The sequence below is a fragment of the Aulonocara stuartgranti genome, assembly GCF_965226115.1.
Source record: "Aulonocara stuartgranti genome assembly, chromosome: 23".
Classification (NCBI taxonomy): domain Eukaryota; kingdom Metazoa; phylum Chordata; class Actinopteri; order Cichliformes; family Cichlidae; genus Aulonocara; species Aulonocara stuartgranti.
The window spans coordinates 22515911-22542833 of NC_138958.1; the positions used below are offsets into that span (position 1 = coordinate 22515911).

Here is a 26923-nt window from a genome sequence, read left to right on the forward strand (position 1 = left end):
ATGTCACTCGTTTTTACAATCCAATAAATTTTCATTTTAATTGATAAATTAACATGTTAATACATATTGAGCAGACTGCAATTCAACCACAGGTTTAAACAATTATTTAAAATAAATCAAGGACAGGAGTAAACGATTTCAAATATATTTATTTACTCTGAAGACAAAATAATCTCTACAGTTACAATAACTACAAAACTTGCAATAGAAAAAAAAAAGTACTATACTCAAAAATTGAATGTCGTACCTCGAAATAAGTAGCAAAACTGGAAGTGAGATGATTATAAGAATACAGCAACAGTTCTTTGGCGATCCGCACTTTGTTCTCCAGGATATAAAACCAACTATGAAAACGTTTCAACTGTATGAATACTGAAAGCTACTGAACACAAAAAAAAAAAAGGAGGAAGGAAGGAATCTCACGGTGAGTTGAAGATTACATGTTTACATGGCACCAGGCTGTGCGTCAGCAAACTGTCATCCTTTCCTCAGCTTGGCTTTTCTTCCTCCTTCTTTCCCGGGATGCACAAAGGTATCCGTGTTTCAGCACGAAGGAGAAGGAGAAAGAGGTTGCATGTCAAGGACGGAAAATATGTCTCACTAAAGAAGAATGTAAATTTGTAAAGACAAGGGTGGAATTACATGTTTGACAGTGCCCCAGAAAACAGATGTTTCTAGCCAGTTAGCATGAAAAACCACAAAAAGTGAATTTATTTTCCAACTTTCTGCCCCAACGAACACTAAATATTTGTTTTAGAACATAATTTAGGAAAGGATTAACATTGAAATGCTGAGGTGGTATTTGCATGACAACACTTCCTTCTACACAAATGTCACTAGCCTACAACGTTTGGTCAAAAAAAACAAAAAAAAAAAACTTAAATAAAGGCCGGTAAAATGATTGTACAAAGATGATTGTTGGAAATGTGTGGAACGGTTCCTGTTGATTAAAGAATTCAAGCATTTCCCAGGTAAATATTTTTGGCTGATTTGGGTAAATAGGCTTCGAAAAGAAATAGAAAAAAAAAAAAATCTTTCTGTCAAACATTTCTGAAGTGGAATTATCTGGCTAATACACCAATAATTCCCAACATTTAAATTAAAGATGACTCATCCAGTTACAGGTTTAGCCCCACTTAACAAGCTTCTGCACATACTCAAAAACATTACATAACGCAAGGTCATGTTTAAGATTTGAGACCAATAAGCTTCAACCAAGTGAGACATCAACATTCAGAAACATTAATAAAAAATAAAAGCCTCTCTTGTGAACCAAACAAAAAAAAAATAAAAAAAATACACTCAGCTGAAGCTTACAATAATCCTTGCGTGGTCTTATAATGGACAGGTTATTGCAATGCAACAAAACACAGAGATGACGAAAGAACATGGGGTAGACGAGGTCTAGCCAAAGGCACAGTCAAAGTTTGGATGTAGGTCGGCAAGCTTTCAAGTTTAGAGTCGTGGAAATTAACCATTTGTCACAACACCGCTCAGTCAGCATTTCTTTGTTTTCAACTGACCTCTAATACTGAAAGGCACATTTCTCTCATCCCCACACACAAACACACGCACACATATTACACACACTTTGGTCTCCCTCAGTGGTCTGACTGCATTCCCATATGTGCTTCCCCCATGTGTTTAAGGCCAGTAGGAATGAAAGGACAGACATTTGAGGCAGGAAGCACGCTCAGGCATGTATCCCTAGAAGATAAAGAGACCAGAGATTATTAAGCATGCATGTTCACTTAAAACTGAGATTTTTTCTGATGTTTTTAGGTCAAACCAAAGTAGGAAATAAACCACAAAAAATAAATAAAAATCTGACATAAAGTCCAAAGTTAAGCCTGTATTTACATAATCGGCTGGAAGTAGAAAGATTCAATATTCTTCTCTGGTTTCCATGTGCCAAATATTAAGGTTAGTGCCATCCTTGAATTTTAGAGTGCTGACTGGACAAAATTTCAAACAACTAGCCAACAATGAAGGGTTGGATCTCTATAACTGCAGTTCCTCTAATGGCCACTTGAGGCCCATTTAAAAAAAAAAAAACCCACACACTATTCCAAGTCATGATAGGACTACTTAATTGTTTTAATACCACTTTGGTGGAAGAAGACGGCTGTAGTCGGCAGCCATCATCATCATAATGATGCAATCACCTGGTAAATAATTACTTTGTACAGTTAACTGTACTCACAACCTGTTATAATCTGTGCTTCAGTCTGCCAAGTTAAAATCTAATATTGTATCTCTAGGTCACTTAGAAGCTAACCCGGACTGGGCAATGCACCACTGGATTCCATGTGCAGCTTTCCAACCAAACTCTCTAGCATTAGCTAATACCTTAGCACTCCACCATCTTGCCCAAATATGGTCACTTCAGTCTTAAGACAAGCAAGATGGCAGCAGCCATAAAGCTAAAGTTGAGGCTTCAAAATGCAAACCCACAAACCAGTGGGTGAGGTCACTGTGGCTACATGTTTCACAGAGTCTATGATTTTAGCTGATTAATCACATCTTCCAGCCCTAATTTATTTATAGAAAAAGTACTTTTATATGCTGGCAATACTCCTCTTCTAAATATTTTCTCCATGGTTTAGAGCTGCAAATAATTTTCTTCAATTTTTAACAGTCCAAAACCCAAATGATGTTAATTTACAGTTATACAAAACAGAAGAGTGGCAAACTCTTACTTTTGAGAAACCTGAACCACATTTAGCTGAATGTTTGGCTTTTTATATAAATAAATGATTTGGTTTTGATTATTGAAGGCTGAACTCTACCTCCTGGTTCATCTGTGTCAAATTCAGTGTGTCGAATGGAGGTCCGAGCGTCTTCTTTACCTTTCTCGCTCGCCTCTCCTTGCTTCTCCTGGGCAAAATTGAGACGGTTCTGCTCTGCAGCAGTCTGTGCAGCTGTGTTAACCTCTGGGCTGCTGCTGCGTGAAGGACTTCCTTCATCCACCTGGTAGGCGAGGTCCAGGTGCTGCTGGGCCAGCCTCAGGTGTCTTCTCAACCGCTCGAGCTCCCTGGACGAGGGACCCTCATCCCCAATACTCTCTCGCCCAGAATCACCCATTGGCAAGTCCCTCAGCTCTTTCATTTTCTCCTTTTTCATGGTGGCGTGGTATCCTGGTGGAGCTGTAGGCATGGAGCGTGAGGCCGGTGGACGGGAGGTGCGTGTGTTGAGGGTGGCCCGCCTGCGGAAAGTGTCACGGATGCTGCCGATACCCAAATGGATGATTTCCAGGATGGTGAGGAGAAGGCAGAGAAAGGACACAACGTACATCACCAGAAGGAAGATCGTCTTCTCTGTGGGACGGGAAACAAAGCAGTCCACCGTGTGCGGGCACGGAGAACGAGTGCAGACATAGGAGGGAATCACCTCGAAGCCGTAAAGAATATACTGCCCAAAAAGGAAGGCCACCTCAAAGGCAGAGCGCCACAGCAGTTGGCACACATAGACTTTCATCAGGCCGTCACGCAAGATCCGCCGGCGACCATCATGTTTTTTCTCTGAGCCTTGAAAACAGAAACATTAGAAGCCAACTTAGTATCAAGTAGGGGTTGTAATCTATTAGAACATTAAAGATGCTTTGTGAAAGACGTACTGCTGCCCTACTTTGTTCTGCTTTGTCTGTCTTTTCTGGTTCAATCTCTTCAGCAATCATTGGGTCTTCTTCTCCGTTGTCCTCTACCTCTTCATAGTCCCTCGCAGCCCCACGTTTGATGATTGGTATTCTCTTCTTCCGCTTTGGGCCCGGCCGAAAGTCCGTCTCTTCCATGCGGGCGATCTTGTGCATGGCAAATCCAAGGTACATTATGGTTGGGGTGGTGATCATGATCACCTGGAGGTAAATGTATGCATGTTGACATTAACAGTACTGTTTTGTGTGAGTAAAATAAACACCGACAGCCTTCTTTTGCTAGAGCTCACCTGGAAGATCCAGAATCTGACATGTGAGAGCGGTGCAAATGCATCATAGCACACGTTCTCACAACCAGGCTGCTGTGTGTTGCAGACAAATTTGCTCTGTTCATCATAGTAGATGGTTTCGCCGCCAACGGCCGTCAGCACAATGCGGAAGATGATGAGCACAGTCAGCCAGACCTTCCCCACGAAGGTGGAGTGGTTGGATATCTCATCCAGCAGACGGGTTAGAAAGCTCCAACTCATGGTGCCAAGGTGATCGGACCACTAAGTTAGCTCTGGGTTCAAAACAAAAGCATGAGACTGAGAAGTGATGGGAAAACTTCGTTTTGCATTCATAAAAATCAAAGTGAGCAAGAACAGCAGCCTGTGAATCTGTGAGGTTTATGCATGTCTTATTTTAGGATCACAGCAACTAAAAGAAGCCTTTGTGGACAGATGGTCATACAGCAGATGTTTGTCATTAAGTATGAAACAATTAGCTGAATAATTATAGGCTGATCCACAGAAATGTAATCCAACCCCCCCCCACACACACACACACACACACACACACACACACACACACCTTGTTGAGTGCCCACAGCAGATGTTTTGTATGCTGGGGGGGACAAAAACAAAACATTCAATCAGTGTGATGACTTTGAACAACCTTGTTAAAGGACCTCTGTATGTACAGAAAATAAACATTTCGAGCTCTTATTCAATTAAGTTAAATATTGAAGCATTACTTCAACCGAAAGTCACTAGAAGAAACCAAATGATAAGCTTTCACACCCAAAAGAAGATTAAAACCATGCATTTGGAAATGCAGGTATTCCAAGAAAGTCTCCACAACAAATCTTAAAAAATAAATAGATAAACAAAAGCCACACATTTGGTATCAAGTAACACGAGGCCCATACAGGTGGTTTAAACCCAGGTCAGACATACAAGTCTTTAAATGCGAATCAGTCTTGTTGGTCAGAGTGCACTAGTCCCTAGCAGCATTTTCGAGAACCAACATTCCTACACCTCACTGCCACGCCAAGCTAGAGATGCTTAATCAGAATCAAAGAGGCAACTGGCAAGTTGCAGCTAGCTCTGAGGAGACCTGCTGTGGCTCCAGGCTGCAGGAATTATGATATTATAGCAGTGACTAGATCTAGGAATTTGCTCTCCAACTCTGCACCAGAAACTATTCTTTTAAATTCCTTCAAGTGTGGCAAATACTCAAAAAGTAATGTGCAAAAAGTCTTACAGCAGTGGCTGTAAGCTTTAGCAGCCAGCTGGAAATAACATTTAGAGTTGATGTAGCAGTTTAATAACTGATCAAGATAAGATTAGCTTTGTGCTTTTCCCCTCCAATTCTGGCTAAAGCCTGACTGAACTCAGTTTCAAAACACATCCTGGATCAGTCTAGTCTGTGATGAGGGTATTCTTTAACCAAACAGGGCACCAGACACACTGTAAAAGAGAAATGCCACCATAACTTTATTTCAAAACACATTTGATTGAAACCAACACAGAGGGGGAGGAGGATGAGAAAAAGGGACTCTATGAACTGCTCATCTTTACAATTACGCTTTTAGACCACAGGGTGTAGCAAAGAAAATAAGCAGCATTTCATGACTCATTGCAACAGCATCAGCCTTTAGCCATTACAGGCATCTGTAGGCTTGTCTCCTCAGATTAGCATTTGACACTCAGACGCATTGTTCATCATCCAGTCCTCTGAAATTCTTCTTTTCCAACCCTGGCACCTTCTGACGCTGAAAAATGGTTAGAGTGACTTGCCCGAGCCTGACCTGCGTAATGGAAAAATATCCCACAAAAAAAAAAAAAAAAAAAAAAAAAAAAATTAACAAGGCCTTAGTCTCACGAGACTAAGCCACACCAAAGCTATGAAAACTTCCAGACAGTAGGTCCCTGAAATCATCCCCTCAGATTTCGAACTGCAACAGCGTCGCCCTGAATCTAGAATTACATTTTGAAAACAAAAAATTACAAGCTTCATCTACTAAAGAAGGGGCATCACACTCACATCCCTGGGAAATGTACACTTGGTTTTCTAAAGCTGACAAAAGAGACAAAAAACAAAACAAAACAAGAGACAAGTCCAGTTGCCTGGTGATATCCATTTTACCCTCAACGCAGTGTTACAAAATCCACCTTTAGATGGCACATTAGCCAAGAGGTCTCAGAGGACGAGAGAAAAGGCTGCTGCTAAAATTTAAAAGCCTCTTTCTGGCATTCATTCAGCAAGGCAGACTTATCCCTTTAAACCTCCGCCCCCAGGGCAGCACTGCCTTTGGTTTCCTCCACTGAAACTTGTTCTTGCATTGCAACAGTTTGGCCTAAGTGTGTATTGAGGACATGACCTGATATAAAGAATACCGCACACAGACCAAAAGCATCTCTCAAGCAATGAAAGGCACGAGCAGGCTGACCAATAATGGACATCTAATCTCAGTGTAATTAGGAAAAACCTTTAATTAGAAGAAGAAAAGACAAAACAAGAAGCCAGAAGCCGAGATTTCAGTTTGACCTCACTGAATTCCTGCTATCAGTTTCTAACCAAGCTTATCAGTCACCTGAACAAGCACCTGGAAAAAGCCAGTGACCTAGCCAGCAGAATTTACGAAGGCGAAGCAGACATGCCAAACAAGTGCGCACATTTAAAAACTTTTTTTTTTTATAAATATGCTTTGCGTGCTCTTGCACCATCTCCTAACATCCCATACTCCCCCTCAAGAAAAATAAGCTGCAGAAAACAAATGTGTGAGTTTTGCTGAGTGTTTGGTGAATGACAAGAAAAATTTACTGTGTCATCACAGCTATGGTGACATTAAAAAAAAAAAAAAAAAAGACGAAAAGAAAAACAACAAAGAAGAGAAAAAAAAGGAGGAATGCAATTTTGTGCCACGGGCTCAGAATAGTTTTGAGTTTCCAGCTGTTGTTCACTTTGCACAGGACTGCTCCAGAAGGGAGTTCAGCTCGTGCTAATGCTCAGGGTCCATTAAGAGTTTCTAGAGGTGCTGAGCTAAAAGAAGCAGGGAGGGGGAAAAAAAAAATAAGTTGAGACAGCAGCAAACGCACAGAATTTACTCATCTCAGGGGGCTTTACAGCACCCCTTGTTAACACACTGTAAAACTGCCCTCCCCTCCAGATAAAGACACCAAGGAAACCAAACATTTGCCTTTCAGCTATACATTTGACTAAGACAAACATGCATCTGGCTCAAGTAAATTTGAGCATTTTGTGCAGACTCACAAATGCACTGAAGTCGGCTTTAAAACAAAACAAAAAAAAAAAATACAAACAACAACAAAAACAGTAGCTTATTTGCTCATGTGGTTTAAACCCTTTTCTGCTTCAGGAGTCACTATGCTCTCCAGGAGTTATGAGTGGGGTGGGTTGTGGAGAGTTTTTTTGGGGAAGGGATCTGGACAAAGGGAAAGTTAACATTCCTGCCTAACCAAAAGCAGAAAGCTGGGATTCTTAGGGTTCAGGGAGCAGACAGAGGGCACATGGACTCCCGATACAATCAGAGCAGCAGGAGGAGAACCATCCAGCATCTGCAAATGCAAATCACATCTTTTTTTTTTTTTGCTGTCTACAATAGTTTGACTTTGAGGAGAGCAGGGACAAAAATTAAATCTAAAGTGGAAAATGGAGTCAATGCACATGATTGATGTCGGTTTGTGTAGCTGGAAGGAAGTTTAAAAGCTCCTTGGTGGAGCTGTTGAAGGCTTCGAATACGCTTTGCTGAGTCAGACTGAATTGTTTTGGAAATTGTGGCATTCCTGGAGGAAAACTAAGTCCTGCCAAGCTTCAGTGGGGAAACAAGAATCCTCTTCTTCTTAGAAGATGAAGCCATCAAGTTCAGAGTCTGACTTCTGAAAGTTCAAAACAGCCATTAGCACATGAACTGCTCCCTTAAAAAAACTTCTATTTACATATAAGAACTTTTTTCCTTGCACTGTGTGATCTCACAATGTTGCGAGCCGCACTAATGGTGACGTTATTCAAAGTCTCCATGTGTTAAATTTTTCCCCTTAGTTTAAAAACTGACGAATATAGGAAGACTCACCACTGACACTCCGGCACGCACAGCTTCAGAACTCGCCACGCGGACCTACTCAGTATATTTAGACTAAACCCTGCTCTTTAAAATAAATAATAAACAAACTTCTCGGGTACCAAACACAAAAAAACAAAAACAAACAAACCACAGTCGGCTTCAGCTAAACTCCAAAAGGAAAACCAAACGACACTAACTTTTCTCGAGACCAAACACTCACCTTCTGCACTACAATCGGCGCGCTGCTTCTCTCCTCGCGCTTAATTGCTTCACCACGTTTTTCTAATTAGCGCGCGCGCGCTCGCTCTCTCACGCCGACCGTCTGCGTCCGAGGCAGCTTTCACTATGAAGCCATTCAGCCCGCGTTGACCCCATGTGTTGGGGTCCCGAACGAGAGCACAAAAGAAAGAGAGGTCTGCGACTCCTGCAGGCTCCTGCTTCCCTCCTCCTCCTCCTGCTGCTGCACCTCCTCCACGTAACTCGGCCCCATTCAAGAACAAGAGGAGGCCCCTGAAACCTGAGCTGCCCGACTACCGTTCTGCCCTCACGGTGAAGAACCAGGGGAATCCTATAGGTCTTTGCAATGTCCCGGATAAACTGCTGTCTGGACACGAAAGGTATGTCACAACAGGGCAGCCACTTAGTATGGAGGCCGAAAAATGCCAAAAATTCTGTTTATAAAAAAAGTAATTACAAGAAAAGAATTTCTCTGGAAAGGCTGTGCAAATATTTCGTGCATTAAAAATATTTTTTGGACTTGCCTATTCTTAATGCAAAATGTCAACAAGAGTTGCCTCAATGTAAAGGTAAAGGCCTTACAGTAATACAGCAATACTTTTTTTTTTTTTTAAACCAAGCTAAATTGTTCTGATTTTCTGACCAATCAGATTGATGTATTTTGTAACAAGCGTGCTCATAGCTCAAAGTGTGCACAGGACTATGCGATGATGCAGAGATATAGAAATGGTAAAATAATACAGTTTTACCTCAGGCACAATGCTAGATGCTGCTCCAGGTCAATCGGCTCTCTGAAATCATTTCTCTGCCTCTCAGGTGTGGTCCCAGCTCTGCGAACAAGATTTCAAACTGCCTCACTGACATCATGAAATATGTCCAAAAGCAGCCATGATACATCTTCAACTCCTGGATCAAACTATGAAATTCTCCCGGCTGCTGCTTTGGCTGAATTCATAATCTCAGGTTTTGTCTTTTCTTGTTTAGAGACATCACTTGATTTCAACTTTGTTTTTCTGTTTTACTTTGTTTTTTTGGGGGGGGTTAGGACAAATTTTACAAGTCCAGCTGAGGAAGTGACAAGCTAACAGTACAGAGCAAATAGCAAACATGTATCTACAGTATTACATGGATCATGGGTTTAAAACACACTTTACCTTCATCTTTTTCTTTCTCACCACATCAATGAACGATTCATTTCTTTTAAGCGTGTCCTTCACATGTTTTGGTTTCTGTCTGGTCCTGGTCATGCAGTTGTGTCCCCAGAAACACTTAATTTTTTTCTATATTATTATTATCATTATTTTTATTGTTATTAAGCTTTTGCAAAAAAAAAAAAAATCCTATTTCTTTTGTGTTTTATGTGCATTGGCAGCATTTTTCCTCTCTGAGCCACCATAGAATCACCGTAATTATTTATCTTTGTAATTAAGTTACATAGGTATTTGGCATAAGTTAAAATTATGACATAGTTTACTTTTTTTTTTCTTTTTGTAAAGCAGCTGTCAAAAATAAAATGATTAATAAAGCAATCCTTTTAATCGGAACATTATAATCTTTATGGACCTTCATAAAGGCGTTTCTAATTACCTGGCACACATTTAAAGGACTCACGTGAGACAGATTAGCACAGGTCAGAACTGGGGCAGAGATATGTTGGATGCTGGATCCAACCCTTCCCATAACACAGTTTGATAGCATCTCTCATCAGACCCTCATTTCCTGATAAGTGCCCCACGTCTTTAAAGCTTCACGTCCAGTTCGAAGATCAGTATCTGCGGTTTCTAAACTCTCGTCTGAGATGACATCACTTCGAGAAGCCTTCAAAGCTCGCCGAGAGTCACGGAAGATTAGACAACTGTTACTGATTTTTGCTGTTTAAAATCATGGAAGGTCCCCTTTAAGTAAGGCCAAAGACACACCACTTGAGACATTTCTTCAGTTCGATTCTTGCTTATCTCTAAACGTTCTTGTTTGTTTTATGCAAAAACAAAAGCACACAGAGTGTAACACCACCATAATGTAATAGTTTGTCTTTCTGCTGAGGACCCCTGTATTATCCTCCTCCTGGACCACAGTTTGGCCTGACAGAGCACTGCGTGACTGCAGCTTTTACACGAGGAGGCCCACCATCCAAGAATTTAGTTGACTCGAGCATTCAGCAAAACAACAGATTTCTTGCTGTCATGCACAGTGCAGCTGTAGTGCTCCTGATTTACCAGAGGACCTGAAATGTTTGGAGGAGCCTGTGGGAAGTCGAGTCCAGCCAGATGTCTGCGCCGTGGCTCCATCCCAGCTCCCTTTCATACTAACTATCCTGTCCCTGCTTTCATCTGCTGATCAAATATGGTGTTAGGGAGGCATGAACTCATTCGCCTGCATGGGATATATGCAAGATATATGCAAGATCGCAGAAAATATGACAAGAGACGTGCAGAAAATGACACTGGAGTTAGCCAGTTTCCGAAAAACTCATCACAGGGGTTGGCAACGTCTTTGTCGGGACTCAAAATTCCTGCTGACACCCCTGCAGAGAATATATTAACAGCTTTATTAAGGGAGGGACTCAGTACTAATAAAGAGCACTTTTAATTTCAGCCCACCTGCGTAGTTGTGGCAGTGATTAAGTATCCGCCTCAGATGCTTTGTTGCCTCCCCAAAATATAAACCTTTCTGACATAAATTCATAGCATGCAATCATTATGACTCATGGGTTAGTCAAGGCTGACTTTCTGGGATCATTAATTTCACCACATTGTCAGCCAAAAACAGAAAACAGAAAGAAAAAAGAAGCAGAAGGGTCTTCAGTATTTCCTCGCAAAGAAGATGGAGGAGGCTCCGATCCTCAGGAAGAAAATGAACTGTAAAGGAGTTTACAGAGAAACAGAGACAGAAAACGGTTACCACATGGAGAAAGATAATAAAAATGTGAAATGCATGGCTTATTATGGGAATGTGAGTGTGGGCAAAATGCTCCCAGATGCCATATCAGAACCATAAAGTGGAATTAATGATGTACAGTATAACTTCACCATAAATGTTTTATGTGCCTCTCTTCTTTGCTTCCTTTTAGGCTATTTTTTCTTTAATAAGCCATTAAGAAGCTGCTTAAGAACTAGAAAACTCATTACTATAATCAAACTAACAACACCTCCTTAGTATAAGCTCACAAGTTGTTTCAGTACAGTTCAAATGCTAACATTGTTAGTGCTATTTGAAATCCGCAGATTCCATCTGTACCGAAGCTGCAGTCCTAATGAGCTTTAATTGCTTTGCTTCTTTTTAATTTGTGGACTGGGAAAGGAGGAGCTGTAACCTTTCTATATATCAGCTGGGAACACATTTTAACATCTTAAGCTGCAAGCATCTCTGCTGGTATGCAGCCTCTGCAATTGCACCTGAAATTACAAAAGTAAATAAAAGGAATCAACCACAAAATATGTTGGTGTTTATTGTTTGAATCAGATCAGACTTATAGGAGGAACGCTAAACCTGCTGCTCTTCACTGGTTTTGGATGGATTGGGGGGGAGAGAGAGAGAGAGAGAGAGATGGGTTCCTCGACCACGTGGCTGCAACTGAAGCTTGTCCAGTGCTTCAACAAGCATGTGCACAGCACATGTAAAACACCAAAAAAAAAAATTGTACCTTGAAGGTGGTTAACTTTCACAGAGCTGAACCTGAACCAGTGGTGATTCCACAGTCTGCTGGGGCCCAGGGCACATACTAACAGGGGACCCCTCCAAACTCCGACTTTATCGTCTTTATGTTAGAAATGTTTAAATAAATAAATAATATCAATTTTTTTGACTGAACTGAAACGAAAAAAGAAACATGGATAACAACATAAGGAGGAGTCTTTGGAGTAGAGTGCACTTACGATATAATACATTAAATGTGGAACAATACTGTGGCATTATCAGCCTTTGGAGTAAGCACTTTATCTTTCTCTTTTGCTACTGGTGCCAGAAAAATAAGTCAGTGATATAGTAAGGGATATAGTATAAGGTACTCATAACAACATGTTAATAACATTAAAACGTTTTACAGAATTCCTCAAATTCAACTTCTGAACGGTCTTCTTGGGTGTTTACCATCTGCCCATTTATCCACTTCTTCTGCCACTTATTTAAGTCTAGCTTGTGAGTGTGGCAGTCTAAGCAAAAAGGTCCTCCTTCTCCCCAGCCACCTCCTTCAGCTTTTCCAAGGGGACATTGAAGAGTTCCCAAGCCAGCTAAGAGATTTAATCTCTCCATGTCCTGGGTCCTGTGGCCTCCTTCTCATGCGACATGGCCAGGACGACTTGCCTAGGTGGTGTTCAAGTTAAATTATATCTCAACTCCCTCGACTGACTCCTTTCAGTGTGGAAGGATAGCAGCTCTACGTTGAGCTCCTGCCTACAGACAGCATTCAATCTATAGTGTTTACTGTTTTCTTTTGATAGCTGCGACGTAATAGTTCCAATACAGATGATTAAACTAATGTGCACTGTGGCTGCACTGTCCATTTAGTTTTACATGATGAAAAAAAATACAGATTTTAGCACCATGAAACCACAAAGTCTGCATTAACAATACAGAAAATACAATAGGTGCACCAGACTGCACATCCAGCACAATAATGTACAGTTCAGTACAACTTAGCGTAACTTCTAGTGCCCCGTCCAAATTTCTTTGAATCTAAATTTCATAACTTTCCTCAGTTAATTATAAAAATGTGTTGTCTGCTGGGCCAAGGGCCCCCAGCAGTTGCCTACCTTGCCTGGTGGCCTCTGGTTTGGACTCACAGTAAGCTTCGCTTTGCAGGAACAAGCTCGACAGTTTGGCTTCAACTGACTAACGGGAAACATAACATAAACATCCTTAAACAATCAAGACTTGAAGACTTGACTTGAAGCAGAATATTATGTGCTGTCTTTTCTTCTCTAAATTAAAGTTTGTAGTTTCAAATAACGAGGTCACCATATGTGCAAGTTAATCCCTTCAAAGGCTTCAGTGAGTTGTAAACACTCAGTTTCAGATGGTTGTTTTCTACTCCCAGATCTATACGATGTCATCTCAGCCACACATCAACCATCCCTAGTTTAAGACTGTGTGGCGGCAGAAGTCACTGGGACGTTTGTATCATGAAGGACATGTGTAACTGCACTCTGCAGGAGGCAGCCAACCGTAAGTGGGAGGGTCCTTTCACACCATTGCACTGGCTCACATTAACTTCAGGACACATTTTCAGATTCTGGTTGTGACTTTTACATCCATACACCCCAGCACGTCCCTGAGGTCATGTGACCAGAGCCTGCTGATGCTCAGAACTAAAGACTCCCACACTCTGGAGCTCTCTCGCTCGGAACTTCAGCTCCGTGGACTCAGTGACCTATGAGCTCAGAACTAATCTTTTTAAACTTCTCGCTCATATGTTTTTGGCATTTTGGTTGTGAAGAATTTTGAGATATTTTTTTTGAAAGATGCTATATAAATTAAATCTTACTCCATTTACTTTAAAATTACTTGTTTCAGACAGTATACATTTATCAGGTCACAGTTCGAGAAAAATAAGCACTACTTACGAACTCTGATTAGTACATCGCTACACTATTTAACTGCCTGGATAACACTGGTCTGGTAATGCTAGTAAACAGAATAGATTCCCTTCAAACTTAAGTTAGCAAATGTTTTAAAGTAAGATTTTAGTAAAACACATTCAATACACTTCACATTTACAGTGCTGCTCCCTTATTTCAGTCTTTGAATATTGGTCACACTTGCATGTTTCAGATCATCAAAGACATTTAAAGGTTAGATAACCTGAGTGAATACTAAGTGCAGTTTTTAAATGATAAGTTCATTTGTTGAGGGGACACAGTTATCCAGACCTACCTGTGAAAAAGCAACTGTCCCCTAAACTCAATAACTAACTGTGCCACTCTTGGCAGCAAGAACGGCAGTCAAGTGTTTGTGATAACTGGTAATGAGTCTTTTGCATCACTGCTGTGGAACTTTGTCCCACTCTTCTTTGGAGAATTGATTTAGCCACATGCCAAAGCATCTCAATCAGACTTAAGTCTGGACTGATTAGGCCACTCCAAAGCCTTAATTTCATTTTTTGAGGCATGCAGAGGTGGATTTGCTGGTGTGTTTTGGTTGATTGTCCTGCTTCATAATCCAAGTGTCCCTGGAGCAGAATTCATGGTTCCATCAATTACAGCAGGTCGTCCTGAAGCAGCAAAGCAACCCCAGACCACCACACTACCACCACCACGTTTGACTGTTGGTATGATGATCTTTTTATGAAATTCTGTTAGTTTATGTCGGATGTGAGACGAGCCTTTGGGATCTTTTTGGTCAGCAGTGGTTTTCTACTTGAAATCTGAACTTAACTGAGACAAGTGAGGCCTGCAATTCTTTAGATGTTGTTCTGGGTTCCTACGTGGCCTACTAACGATGAGTCGTTGATGCGCTCTCGGAGTAATTTCTGTAGGATGCATGTCTCAAAGCCTTAGAAATTACTTTGCAACCCTTTCCAGACTCATAGCTGTCAATGTCTTTGCTGTTTCTTTAGATTGTGGCACGATGTGTTGCTTTTTGAGATCTTTTAGCCTGCTTCACTTATCAGACCGGTTCTATTAGGTGATTTCTTCATTCAGCAAGTTTGGCAGTAATCACACCTTGGTGTGGCTACAAAAAATGAACTTCACTTCCAAACACATCACTTTCTTTAGTCACGTATATGCATGATTGGCATCACATTGATATAAAAATAAAACACAGTCTTCTGCATAAACCTGTTATGAAAAAAAAAGCACAGAAATAAATAAATTACTAATGACCTAATTAGTAGACCTAAATTAACTGCTGACCTTTGCGGTAACTGATATGTACAGTTTCCCATTACAGTGGTTACATATGAACACAGCTGTAGACGTTCTGTCTTATAGCTTTAACCGATGTACAAACTAAATAAACAAGGATTCAGTTGAGATAATGTTTATCCATCACATTTACTGAATGATGACAGTGCCTGATGTCAAAACAGATTTTTCTCCCTGCCCTTGATAAATGCTCTGAAAACAAACCAATCAACCAAACCCGAATTACAAATTAAAATAAACATCTTTTTCAAAATGTTTAAACACGAGAAGTGCTACTGTTCACCGAACGTCTGAAACATCACAAGACCTTAATTAGGTGAAAACTGCGTGCAAATTCTTTGACGACAATGTCTTGAACCTTGGCCTTTCAGAGGCTCCCCCAGCCTCGTGTTGACCGCGTGATGCAAAGCACCCTAAGACGATGAGAGAGAGAGAAAAAAAAAAAACTGACAAAGGCGGTTGACATATTCTAGGCTCAGCCTCTTGCATTACTTCCCTACAAATCCTAAGACAGAACATTTGTTTCACTCCCTTGACTTAATGCTTGTAACTCCAAACCTTCCCCCAAAATCTGCTCCATATTAGCTTGATGCTACAGACGATCAAAGAACAGCATGTGATGCATTAAGGTGCATTTCATTAGGACAACACAGCATCAACAAAAGAAACAAGGCACACTCCATTCCAGCTGTAGAAAAGTTCAGTGGGATGGTATCTGGAGGAAACATTATGCAACCAGTGCTTTTACAGGCTTGTGTGCCACATGAATGAGTGCAATCATTTCCAAGTTCTTGGCTTAAAGCAACAAGCGTAATGGGACCAGACTGAGTGCAGAGTGCGTAGAGAGAAAACAAAGACACACTCGGTCATGCTCACCAAACTTTACCCGGTACCATACAACTTTATAACTTTTTCTCTCTTTGCACCCCTCCACACACACACACACACACACACACACACACTACGCCGCTTTGTCTTGCAGACTTGTGTGCAGTTTTACTCCAAACATGGCTTCCCACTGTGTTTTGACCCAGGCCAGCAGACCCTGGAGGAGCTCGCCACTCTCTGAGCGCACACACCACGTCCTCTCCTGTTTCACAGTCTGCAGGAAACACACACGGGAAAGTATGAAAATTAAAGCAGTTAATCACATGCGAGTTAAACTTGGCAGGGCCACAATCTATAACATGCTGCTGCACAAACAGAAGGAGAACGGCAGCAGAACTTTGTTATCAGATCTGATGTTGTCAAAGTAGCAAACATTAGAAAACAGCACTGCATTTTAGCCACTTACTGAACAGCAGTATGGTTAATTCACCGGTACGTACTCTGTTGGTAACAATAAACATCAAACACAATGAGATTGTGTTCATCTTCAGTGAAAGTCTTGTGCGTGATATGGTCGTCACAAAATACTGGGATGGATGATATCTGTGGCATTTAATAAGTCCTCCACATAGACTTAAATGTATAATGGTTCTTTTTTATGCTTTTCTACGATTAATATTTATTTATCTCCACATCCCTACACTTACACTGAGTGTAATTAGTTTATAAATAATAATAATAAAAAACAAATAAGGGCAAAGACTAAAGTAAGCACATGAACAATTAAACAGTGACTGATGTTTTTTACAGGTATTTTTACCACTATAGTAAAAAATAAATAAATAAAGATTTCAATTTTCACATGTAGTAATTAAACTTTGGTGGCCTTTTATGTAACACAGATACAACTCTGATTAAAGTCAGAAACTGCATAAAAAAAGTTGGTTAAGTGGTGGGTTGCAAAGTGGCTTGCAGTGGTAATAGGCTACATAATAGATCCTGATATTTCGGGATTTAAAAATCTGATATATTGCCCAATGGTTGTTTTTCTTAAACAAACAAACAAACAAACAAACAAAACACATCCATCACGCCGCTTTGCCTTACTGACTTGTGTGCAGTTCTACTCTGAACATGACCTTCAACGACCTTTCTCCCATCTCTTTTTTAATTTTTAAAATTCAATAATGTTGAAGTCCAGGCTCTGGGGAAGCCAATCCATGACAAAATCTCCAACACCACTGACTGCAATGCAGCTCAAACCATGACAGAGCCTCCAACATGTTACACAGATGCCTGCAGACACTCACTGTTTTACTTCTCTCCAGACCACTTCAGGAAATACTGATGATGATTTGAACAAAAAGCGTAAAATTTGCATCCATCACTTCATCAGACCCGTTGCCACTGATGTTCGGTCTAGTTCTTGTGTACTTTGGCGTACGTCGGACTTCTCTCCCCATTTCCCTTCCTTACAAACTGCTACTTCATAGACGTCTTTAACAAATTACAAGACAGTTTACAGCTCATTGGAAGCAAAATATAAGGAAACAAAGGTTGGCCCAGGATTTCTGCACAGTACTTTATGTCAAACCCCAATTTGACATAAAGTACCTGAGGGAACCTTCCAGATCCCTCAGGTCATCTGGATCCGGTCTTTTATCAGTTCCCAGAGTCAGAACCAGACACGGAGAAGCTGCATTCAGCTTTTATGCTCCTTATATCTGGAACAAACTCCCAGAAAGCCTCAGATCAGCTGAAACACTCAGTTTATTTAAATCCAGGTTGAAGACTCACCTGTTCTCAGCTGCATTTGAATAAAGCACCAAATCCACACTTTTAAGCTTAAATTTCAAAACTTACATTTAACTACTGATTTTATCTACTGTTCTGATTTTATCTGTTTTGATTTTATATACTGTTTTGTTTGTTTGTTAATTAGTTTGTTTGTTTTCTTGTTTTAATCAATTTTAAATCGTGCTTTTTATTTGTTTTTGTTTCTAATGTCTCTGTAAAGCACTTTGAATCACCTTGTTGTTGAATTGTGCTATACAAATAAACTTGCCTTGCCTTGCCTTTAATGTAAACTGAGTGATAACATCTACCTGTTTAAGTATATCTTTACTTTATCTCCATGTCCAATGAAAATTAATTTCCATTGCTTCTACATACTGCTGTAAGAGTTTCAACTTTGCCTCATAATCACTGACACAACCGCAGATTGCAGGTCTCATTTGTGCAGCATGAAAATATTTCTTAAGGTCTGGCAATGCCATATCTCATTTATGTTTTCCTAGCTGTTTTCAGATTTGATTCTCAGCCTTTGACCAGCCCGTATGAACTTGGAGAAAACTTTATCCCCGGTTCTAAATCCCACAACGTTTTCTGACTTTATATTTCACTGTTGGAACACAACAAAATTTTTCCACAGTCAGACAGGCCTGCCAAAGTACCCGAAACAGACAGACGCACACACCCACACATGCGATCACAAGATTAAATCAATACTAACTTTGCAATTGTAGTTGATAATAAAGACGAAGGAATGACACAAACATCCCCAACCGCCACGGCCAATTTAAAACCTCGAAATACTTCATATGCAAATACGCGACTGTTTTTGTAAGTCATTTTTGTTACCTATTTGTTGCTTTATCAGCCTGTTATTATTATACAGTTTAGGATCTGCCAAAACACCAACGAGCCATTCATTTGTTTCCCTGAATCTGTATGCGAGTTTCATATGAGGAAAAACTAAATGTATGCCAGAACATGTTCCTGTGAACTACAATTTCTGCCAAGATACATAACTAATAGAGTGGTATTACATTCATTACTGCTTTCTACCAAAGAGTGTTTGCATTTTCTCATGCCTAATTATTCCTCATCTCCCCGGTGTTTTTAATCAGCTGCATGCAAAAGAAACAAAAAAGGAAGCTTGTCTGGAATCAAACCAAAGATATATTTATTCTTCATTTCTGTGTAGTTTTGAGTGGCAGCTGTCTTCATGACAAGAAGCAGAAGCACATAAAGTTACTATAAGACTTTCTCATGACATTTCTGGGCTTTGTTTAAACTTCTGAGATCACACACACCTCATCGTAAAGCTTTATATCCATCCTGCACTGGTCCACAGGCCACAGGAGAACTGAGCTCACACAGCTGATTGGCAGAGTTTCTAACACAGTGACGCTCCCGCTGCACGGTTCTTTGTTTTCATTCGCCGACGGGCTGTTTTTCCTCCACTGGTGATCCTCTCTGAGCAGATAGAGGGTTTCTCTAGTCGCCAGAACCGTCAACGGCATCCAGATATCCTCTGAAAGAAAGCCAGAAAAGTTTCACGTTTTTTAAATAACTCCAAAAGTGCCATTATAACATATTCACACAGAGCTAAATCATATCTTAAGTCATCTCAGGTCATTCTATAAAGAACTGCAGTATTTTCTCCCTCAAGCAAGAGCAACACATTTAAACTTTACTGTTTTGAGCTTTGAGATTTTAACCTCTGATCTTGTCATATAAGCTGCCTTTAGAGGTCACTGATGTTAAAAGCTTTACAAAGTACTTTTGAACTACAAAGAAAAGTTATGGTGTTACATTTCATGCCAGAAAGCTGCATCTTCTGTGGGACACGTGGAGGAAGAAAAAAAAAAAAAACAGAGAGAAGTCAGATCCAGACATGTTAAAATTATAGTACTTGAAATTCCAGAGACCTACACAGCTCTGTGCAGCCTGCAGCTACCCCTGCTTTAAATGTGCCTGCTTTAGCAGAGCCAGTTAGGAGTCCTGCAGGGTCAGTATCTACCAAACTCACGCCAAAGCAGTCACCTGCCATCGCTGAGTAAAAACAAAAGATGTCTGCCTCATTTAAGGGCACAGGTTTGATTGTCGATAGGCATCTCACGTCAGCTACTCCCCACGGGTGTGGGGGTTGGGGGGGTTTGAGGTGGGGGGCTCTTCCTGCCATAATCTACTTTTATCTTCAAGGAAATAAAACCTTGTTGCCATTTCATTTGTAATTCTCCCCTTTAGCACATTATCCTGGCATTTATTCCTGCAGTAATTCTGGGGGAGCAGAAGTAGCGTCAGGGATTTAATTGGGCCAAGATTCCTTACTTCTGGCTAAAACCAACAGTTAGGATTTAGCTTTTTCTCCAGCTTGTAAACTAAATTACCTCAATACAAAAACCTCACGACAAACAACACTAACATAAAGAGATACACTCACCAGCCACTTTATTAGATAAACCTGTTCAACTCCTCATTAACACAAACATCTAATCAGCCAATCACATGGCAGCAACTGAGTGTATTTAACCATGAAGAAATGGTCAAGACGGCCGCCGCAGTTCAAACTGAGCAGAACTGTCAGATCACCTTTTTCAGCAGAATGGTCAAAAGGTGATTTAAGTGACTTTGAACGTGTCTTGGTTCTTGGTGCCAGACAGGCTGGTCTGAGTATTTCAGAAACTTCTGCTCTGCTGGGATTTTCCCATACAACCGTGTCTAAGGTTTACAGAGAATGGTCTGAAAAAGAGAAAATGCCTAGTGAGCAGCAGTTCTGTGGGTGAAAGCGCCTTGTTAATGCCAGAGGAGAATAGCCAAACTGTTTCAAGCTGCTAGGAAGGCAATAGTAACTCGAATAACTACTACTTGTTACAACCAACGTATGCAGAAGAGCATACCTTGAAGCAGATGGGCTAAAGCAGCAGAAGACCACACCCATTATGGTCTCCTGCTCCTGAAGACCATAATGGGTGTGGTCTCCTGCCATCAGCTAGAACAGGAAACTGAGGCAACAATTTGCAGACTCACAAAAATTGGTCAATTCAACACTGGAAAAATGTTGCCTGGTTTGATGAGTGTCGATTTCTACAGCGATACTGAAATGGTAGGGTGAGAATTTGGAGTAAGCATGCACGGAATCGTCCTGCCTCGTATCGACTATTCAGGCTCGTGGTGGTGTGGAGGATATTTTCTTGGTACACTTTGACCACCTAGTACCAAATGAAGATTGTTAAAACACCTTACCCTGCCTGAGTATTGTTGCTGACCATGTCCATCCCTTTATGACCACAGTGTACCATCTTCTGATGGCTGCTTCCAGCAGGATAACACACCATGAAACCTCAAACTGGTTTCTTTAACATGACAATGAATTCGCTCTACTCAAATGGTCAGTCACCAGATCTCAATACGATCGAGCACCTTTTGGATGTGTTGGCAGTGAGAGAATGTTCCCTGGAACACTCTCTCACAGTCTGTTCTCTAAAACCTAAAAGAGAATTATGGATTTGATCAACTGGTCTCTGAATGCAATTGACACCCCTTCTCAACGAGAAGTCTGGGCTCGGGTGAGCCTGACTGCTGAAGATATCTACCTATTCGGAACCATGATAACAGGGTTCCTGCTGATCGGAGCTGGCTTGGCCCTGGCTTATCGAAGAATTAAGGAAGCGGAACCGGCTGTTCAAACCCCCACAAGGCTGCCCGCTGGGATTGAAATGATGGGACGAGGCGTGAGTTTCTCAAAATGGGCTCATTGAGTGCAGCATGGAGAAGATCTTGGAGAACGCACGGCTGCTGTGAATACTCAGAACAAGACCTCTGAGTGAAAAACTGGATTACCGGTACATTTGGAGGGGCTCGCTCGAATAACACCTTTGAGCGCAAATTGGATCAAATCTTGGGGAAGCGCATTGCAGTCGTGAGTTCTCAGGACCTGCTCTTTGAGCAAAAAGAATGACAACATCATGGAACGTAAGTTTGGATAACATCATAGAAAGCTCACGGCTCTCCAACGGGAGATTGAGAGACCAGTGTTGGACTGTTAGAGCAGCTTAGAAATTCATATGACCTGTTCGCACTAAAGTAAAAAGCACCATCACTTCATGCGGATACCCTCTCGGTGCCAGCTGCGGTCGCAAGGCTGGAGCCGATCAAAAACACCCTGATAACGACTGTGTTGAGTCTGTTCCTTCCCATTCCATGCAAGGCCACCTGGGTTGGCTGGAAGACTGTTTACTTAGCCTAGCAGGGCGAAGGACACTGTCTCAGCTGAACTCTGGGCACGCACACACATACATATACACTGATATGCACACACTCATCCCCCCTCCCTTTCCAAACGCCTTCGACGCTTATTCCCTTTCAATGCTGACGGTGGATCAAGGAGACCAGCGCATGCAGGCCGGGATGTACTGTCTAAATCGGCTGTCTCTCACCCCTTTACCCACCCCTGTTGCTTGTCATGTGTTTCTTTGCTGTATTAAGATTTTTTCATGTGCTATGTGCAGAGGTGTTTTTTTTTCTGTTCTCAAACTGATCTCCCTGTTGGAGCTCAGTCTGGGGGGAGTTATTTTTTTCTCCTCATCTTTCCTCGTGTGGTGCATTTTCCATTGTTATACCTCTCTGACCTGTCTTCCCCATGTGATGTTTTGTGTCATGTATGAATGGTCGGAGGGTAAGATGGCGCCGCCATTGCGTGCAATAGGTCGGCAGCCTTATGAAATTTCCCCTTGTGGGACTAATAAAGGTATATCAAAATCAAATCAAATCAAATCAAACTGTCTAAAGCTATCATGTCAATATGGGCCAAAATCTCTGAGGAATTTTCCAGCTTGTTGAATCTATGCCATGATGAGTTAAAGCAGCGCTGAAGATAAAGGAGGGTCTAACTAGGTACTAGCAAGGTACCGTTATCTAGTGATAACTGATAGAAATCTAGAACGGAAGCAAACTCTGTGAGATAAAAAGAAACAAACAGAAAAATAGAGTAATAAAAACTCAAGTCAGCAAAAAAACAACAACTTATGAACAAGTGGATGTGTCACCTTGTAGGACAAAAGCCAGAACATAGAAGAACTGCAGCTGTCCGTCCTCCACATCTGCCTGGATGTCTTCGCACACTAAAGGCCTGACAGATCAGACAAAGTCCAGTGTTAACATGACATACAAACACAAACAAAAATCTCCTTCAGTTAAAGATACAATGGCATAAACACCGATTTGTATAAAATAACAGGGCGGTTTGGAGCCTTGTGGCTGATAGGTGTGAGATTGAAGGGCTTCAACATCCCAGCGTAAAGTTTACAGTGACTCTGAAGCAAAGGGGATAATTAACATAATGACAGCTGACAGGAGTAGTGTTGTGCAAACACTGGAAGTGAGACTGTGGTTTGCTGCCTCAGAACACATGAAGGTTTGTTTGTATTTTTTGATTTTGTGTTGTGAAGCCTGGAGGAAAAATGACAAATTGGGAGATTTAAGGCCTTATTGTGTTGGCACCTGAATGAATTTGCTAATCTACTTAACAGGCACTTAACAGGCTTGGTTTCTGTCACTGTCAATGTATTTTTTTAAGCTAAAGAGAAAAGAAAGTATTTATTTATGTTCTCTAACTTGGAAAAAAAAAAATTCTTCCAGGATGTCTAAACTGCCTCATATACTTACACAGTTTGTGTGTATGATTGAAAAGTTGGATTATTCACAGCACGTGTTTTTTTTTTTTGCAGGTTTATGGGAGGTTTTTTTTTGTTTTGCATGTTTCTTCCCTGAAATCATACTTTCATGAGCTAAACCACATTCCTTTTCAGTGAGCACCCAGGAAAAGCGTCTATCTTCTGAGTGAGAAAGGAAAACATACAAATAAAGGTGCAGAAACACTACTGGCACTGTTAACAAACTACACGGGGGACATGCATGCTCTAGGACTTGCAGAGCAAAACACATGTTACAAATTAAGATGTGGTTTACCAGCTAATTTAGTGGAGCCATTTTACAAAATGGAGTCTAAAAAAAGCTGATTGTAATCAACTAAAGATGTGTGAGAAATGTGCAGCGTTAGAACTTCTACTGCCGTAACTCCCTTTAACCTACACGGCCCAACCACATACAAATGTGCATAACACTATTCAGACCACATCTTTCAGCATCTACGCAAATAAAATCAAAGACGCCTGCTGTTTTCTCACTGCATCCAGCGGGTCCTCCCTCAGCAAAAGTAGGCGTGCAGATGCAGTGTGGGTGCGTACCAGAGATGGTGCTCAGGGGTGAGCCTTGTGGTGGAGATCGACTTCAGCTTGCTCTCTGATTTGTGAGCCATCTCACGCACAACTCCTGAAGAAACAGCAAGAAAACAGTTAGTAGTGGTCAAAGAATTACCCGTGAATATTCCCTCTCACCCAGGTTTTTACTAGAGTTGGCTTGCATGATTCACTGTTAATTATTTTATGCTGCATCTCGGTGAGCTCCCTCAGTTCATCCTACCTGAAACAAGCCATTTTAGCACTTCTCCCTTTAACTCTTTAGCCCCCGAAAGCCTCCTAAGAGTAACCCTTGAAGCTCTTTTATGAACAGTTGTTTCAGTTATTTCAGACCTCCTCATAGAACAGAATTACTGGGTGTGCCTGAGAAGATAGTGAGGGTGGTCTCTGCCTATGCAGCCATCCTTGGATAAGTCCACATGCTATTCCAACAGTCATCAAACCACATGTTTATTGTTATATACTGAGGTGTTAAAACTTGTCATTAAGGGTACAGGGGCAGGTTGCCAAATATCATCTTTATGTGGGAAAGTTAAAACCTTTCAATAGTTCTGCATTTGTTCAGGTATTTGAATATGCAGAGCTTAGGCAGAGGGGTATGCAACCTACGCAAATGTGGTTATATGCGGTGTTCCAAAAAAAACCCCAAAGCATGTAGCTTAGTATCGATGATGCTATGCATGGGTACATGCTTATTGGTTGGAAGGCAACAGGATGAAAAGAACGGATGAAAGGGAGTTCTCACCATGAATGGGAGAAGCATGAAAAAACACCAAAGATTACAAAAAAATTGCATGAGAAGCATCAAGAGTGGCCGCAGTCATTTCATTGTTTTTAGCATTCAGTTTCACTTCATTTCAAATGTATTTAAATAGAAACAAACAACAACAGTCACCTCAAGGTGCTTTATCTTGGGAAGTAAAGACCCTACAAAACAGAGAAAACCCCCAACAATCAGATGAACCTTGCGAGGAAGCACTTTGCGACAGTGTGAAGGAGAAACTCCTCTTTACCAGGAAGAAACCTACGGCAGAACCAGGGTCAGGGAGGGGCGGCCATTTGTGTGCTCCCTCTGTGACTGACCAACAAAAGTACAAACTGAGGTTTTTTCAGCATTCTGAATATGTAATCTGTTAAGATTTGGGTTTATATTTGTGGAAATTTTTAAGATGTCAATTTTCATTGTGGGATATGATGCATTAGGGTCATTTTAGGTGACATTTGCAAAATAATTCCAGAGGTGGAAGAGCTCTAGTATTCCAAAAGAAACCACAGAATTTCTGAGATGAAACTTCCACATATAAAGCGTGTCACTCAGTGTCCATCGATCTATCGCAGAGTTCATCATTAATGGACAATCCAGGCCCCAGTTGCCTAGATAATCCTCTAATTTATTGATAGGTCAATATTGACAGTATCCTTTGTTCGCACTGGTAGTTGCTTCATTTGGTTATCTTAAGTTTCAGGAGGTGTATTTGTCATTTGTCTGACATGTTCCATTTAGCACATTAAGAAATATCCAACCACCAAAAATTCAAAAATGGTTCCTATACTCAAAAAATGTAATGAAGGTTGAATGAAGATTAAGAGTCTGAAACCTCAACCTTCCCAATCAAAAATCTATTAGTTCACCGCTGAAATTTACTTAAAATTTCTTAGATTCCTTCTGAACATGACATGTGACCATTTCAGCAGTTTACAGCTGGCTGGTTTACAGCTTGTTGAATCAGCTGAGAGGGTAGCACTCCTCTGTTCTCACTTTCCTGAGGCATTTTAGATGAAGTTGACAGATTTGGGGGTTTAGGAACATTTAACAGGAGAAAGCAATCAGGTGAAAGGATACAAATATTACTTCTAAACTTGTAAACGTGTACTATCCTAGAAATGTCACACCCAAACTTTCATGGAAAGAAGTCTAAAGACAAAAGTGGAACCCAAGCCGAAACTTCTTCTGGTAACTGTCATAAGGTGCAGGTGTTAAATATCAGCACCATTGAATCAGTGGTTGAGAAAATGCTGGGAACACAATCTGCCGGGTCACGCCAACAGTTGTGAATTGTGGCGTATCATTGAGTGTGACTACAACAAAGGGAAGAAATGATAACTGGGGTCAAGTTTGAATAGATGAGATTTCAAAGATTTAAAGAGACACTGAGGAGGAGACAGAAAGAAAGGACAAGGCTCAGTTACAGCCGAAGGAACATAAAATGAGGGCAAAACATGCTTTCCTTTATTAAAAATGTGAAAATCAGAAAAAAAAGTCTTATCTAATTTTCACCTATGTTACAAAATGACACCGTATCCCCAAAAGTTCATCGACAGTTTGGTTCCTTAATTTAATAAAATGATTCTAAAAATATACACCAGCTTCTAAAAGGTGTGTATCAATCTATAATGTTTGATGTAATGAAATGTTTATTCATACTGACATTTCAGTAACCATGAAGAAAGATTTAGGGTTCAGAAACCAGTCGTGACATTGGCCACACACACAGTTTTTACATTCCTGATAAATTTCAAAGTTAAACAATCATTTTGAACTAATCAGTGCTTATAAACACATAATTCACCTCTCAGGATTAAGTGCCACAAAATTAGATCAGCATTTTATTTTTTGTTCTCATATATTTGTAACCACTACCTTTTTTTTAAATCCAAAAGTTAGTGGTTACCACTTTGCACGAGAACCCATTTTCATTTCTTAAAAAAAATTAAAAAAAAAAATAAGAAAAGAAAAATCATATTTTGTCATTAAATCTAATTGTCGAATTGTTTAAAATCTTGTGGTTTATCAAACTCCGTTGCATTTGGATAAAAAAGGTAAGGTTCTTGCCCCGCTTTGTGTCACGTGTCTGATGTTTTTCAAGACTGTGCATAGTTTTATTCATATTCATTTATTTTAATAATTTCCTTAAAAAAAAGTTTCAAAATATTTTGGACAAAACTGACA

General features: G+C 40.7%; 2 protein-coding genes and 1 long non-coding RNA gene across 8 annotated transcripts in view; 1 reads left to right on the top strand and 2 right to left on the bottom strand.

Annotated features, from left to right (window-relative positions):
• Positions 1-129: 129 nt before the first annotated feature.
• Positions 130-8557, bottom strand: LOC309700968 (gap junction gamma-1 protein-like). Of its 5 annotated transcripts, none has more exons than XM_082524901.1 (6): positions 8221-8557; positions 4505-4537; positions 3943-4214; positions 3628-3853; positions 2790-3527; positions 130-1707 (listed from the first exon to the last, which is right to left on the bottom strand). In XM_082524901.1, exons 3-6 carry the CDS (start codon positions 4180-4182, stop codon positions 1694-1696), a joined length of 1218 nt encoding a protein of 405 aa, XP_082381027.1. In that variant the 5' UTR covers positions 4183-4214; positions 4505-4537; positions 8221-8557; the 3' UTR covers positions 130-1693. The 5 variants fall into 5 exon arrangements, with proteins under 5 accessions (XP_082381027.1, XP_082381028.1, XP_082381025.1 ...); XM_082524902.1 differs by lacking the exon at positions 8221-8557 and adding an exon at positions 8010-8214; XM_082524899.1 differs by lacking the exon at positions 4505-4537 and having other exon boundaries at positions 8221-8554.
• On the top strand, positions 8528-15572 carry LOC309700982. The gene is made up of 2 exons (XR_014274823.1): positions 8528-8617; positions 9054-15572. It is a non-coding gene; the product is annotated as an uncharacterized lncRNA (long non-coding RNA).
• Positions 15211-26923, bottom strand: part of stk11ip (serine/threonine kinase 11 interacting protein) — a 44455-nt gene continuing 32742 nt past the window's right edge. For both annotated transcript variants that reach the window (XM_082524898.1, XM_082524897.1), the window contains exons 23-26: positions 23962-24046; positions 22762-22844; positions 19024-19244; positions 15211-16202 (exon numbers count right to left, since the gene is read on the bottom strand). In XM_082524898.1, coding sequence (XP_082381024.1) covers positions 16062-16202; positions 19024-19244; positions 22762-22844; positions 23962-24046 — 530 coding nt within the window. In that variant the 3' untranslated portion in view covers positions 15211-16061. The remainder of the gene's footprint in view (positions 16203-19023; positions 19245-22761; positions 22845-23961; positions 24047-26923) is intronic.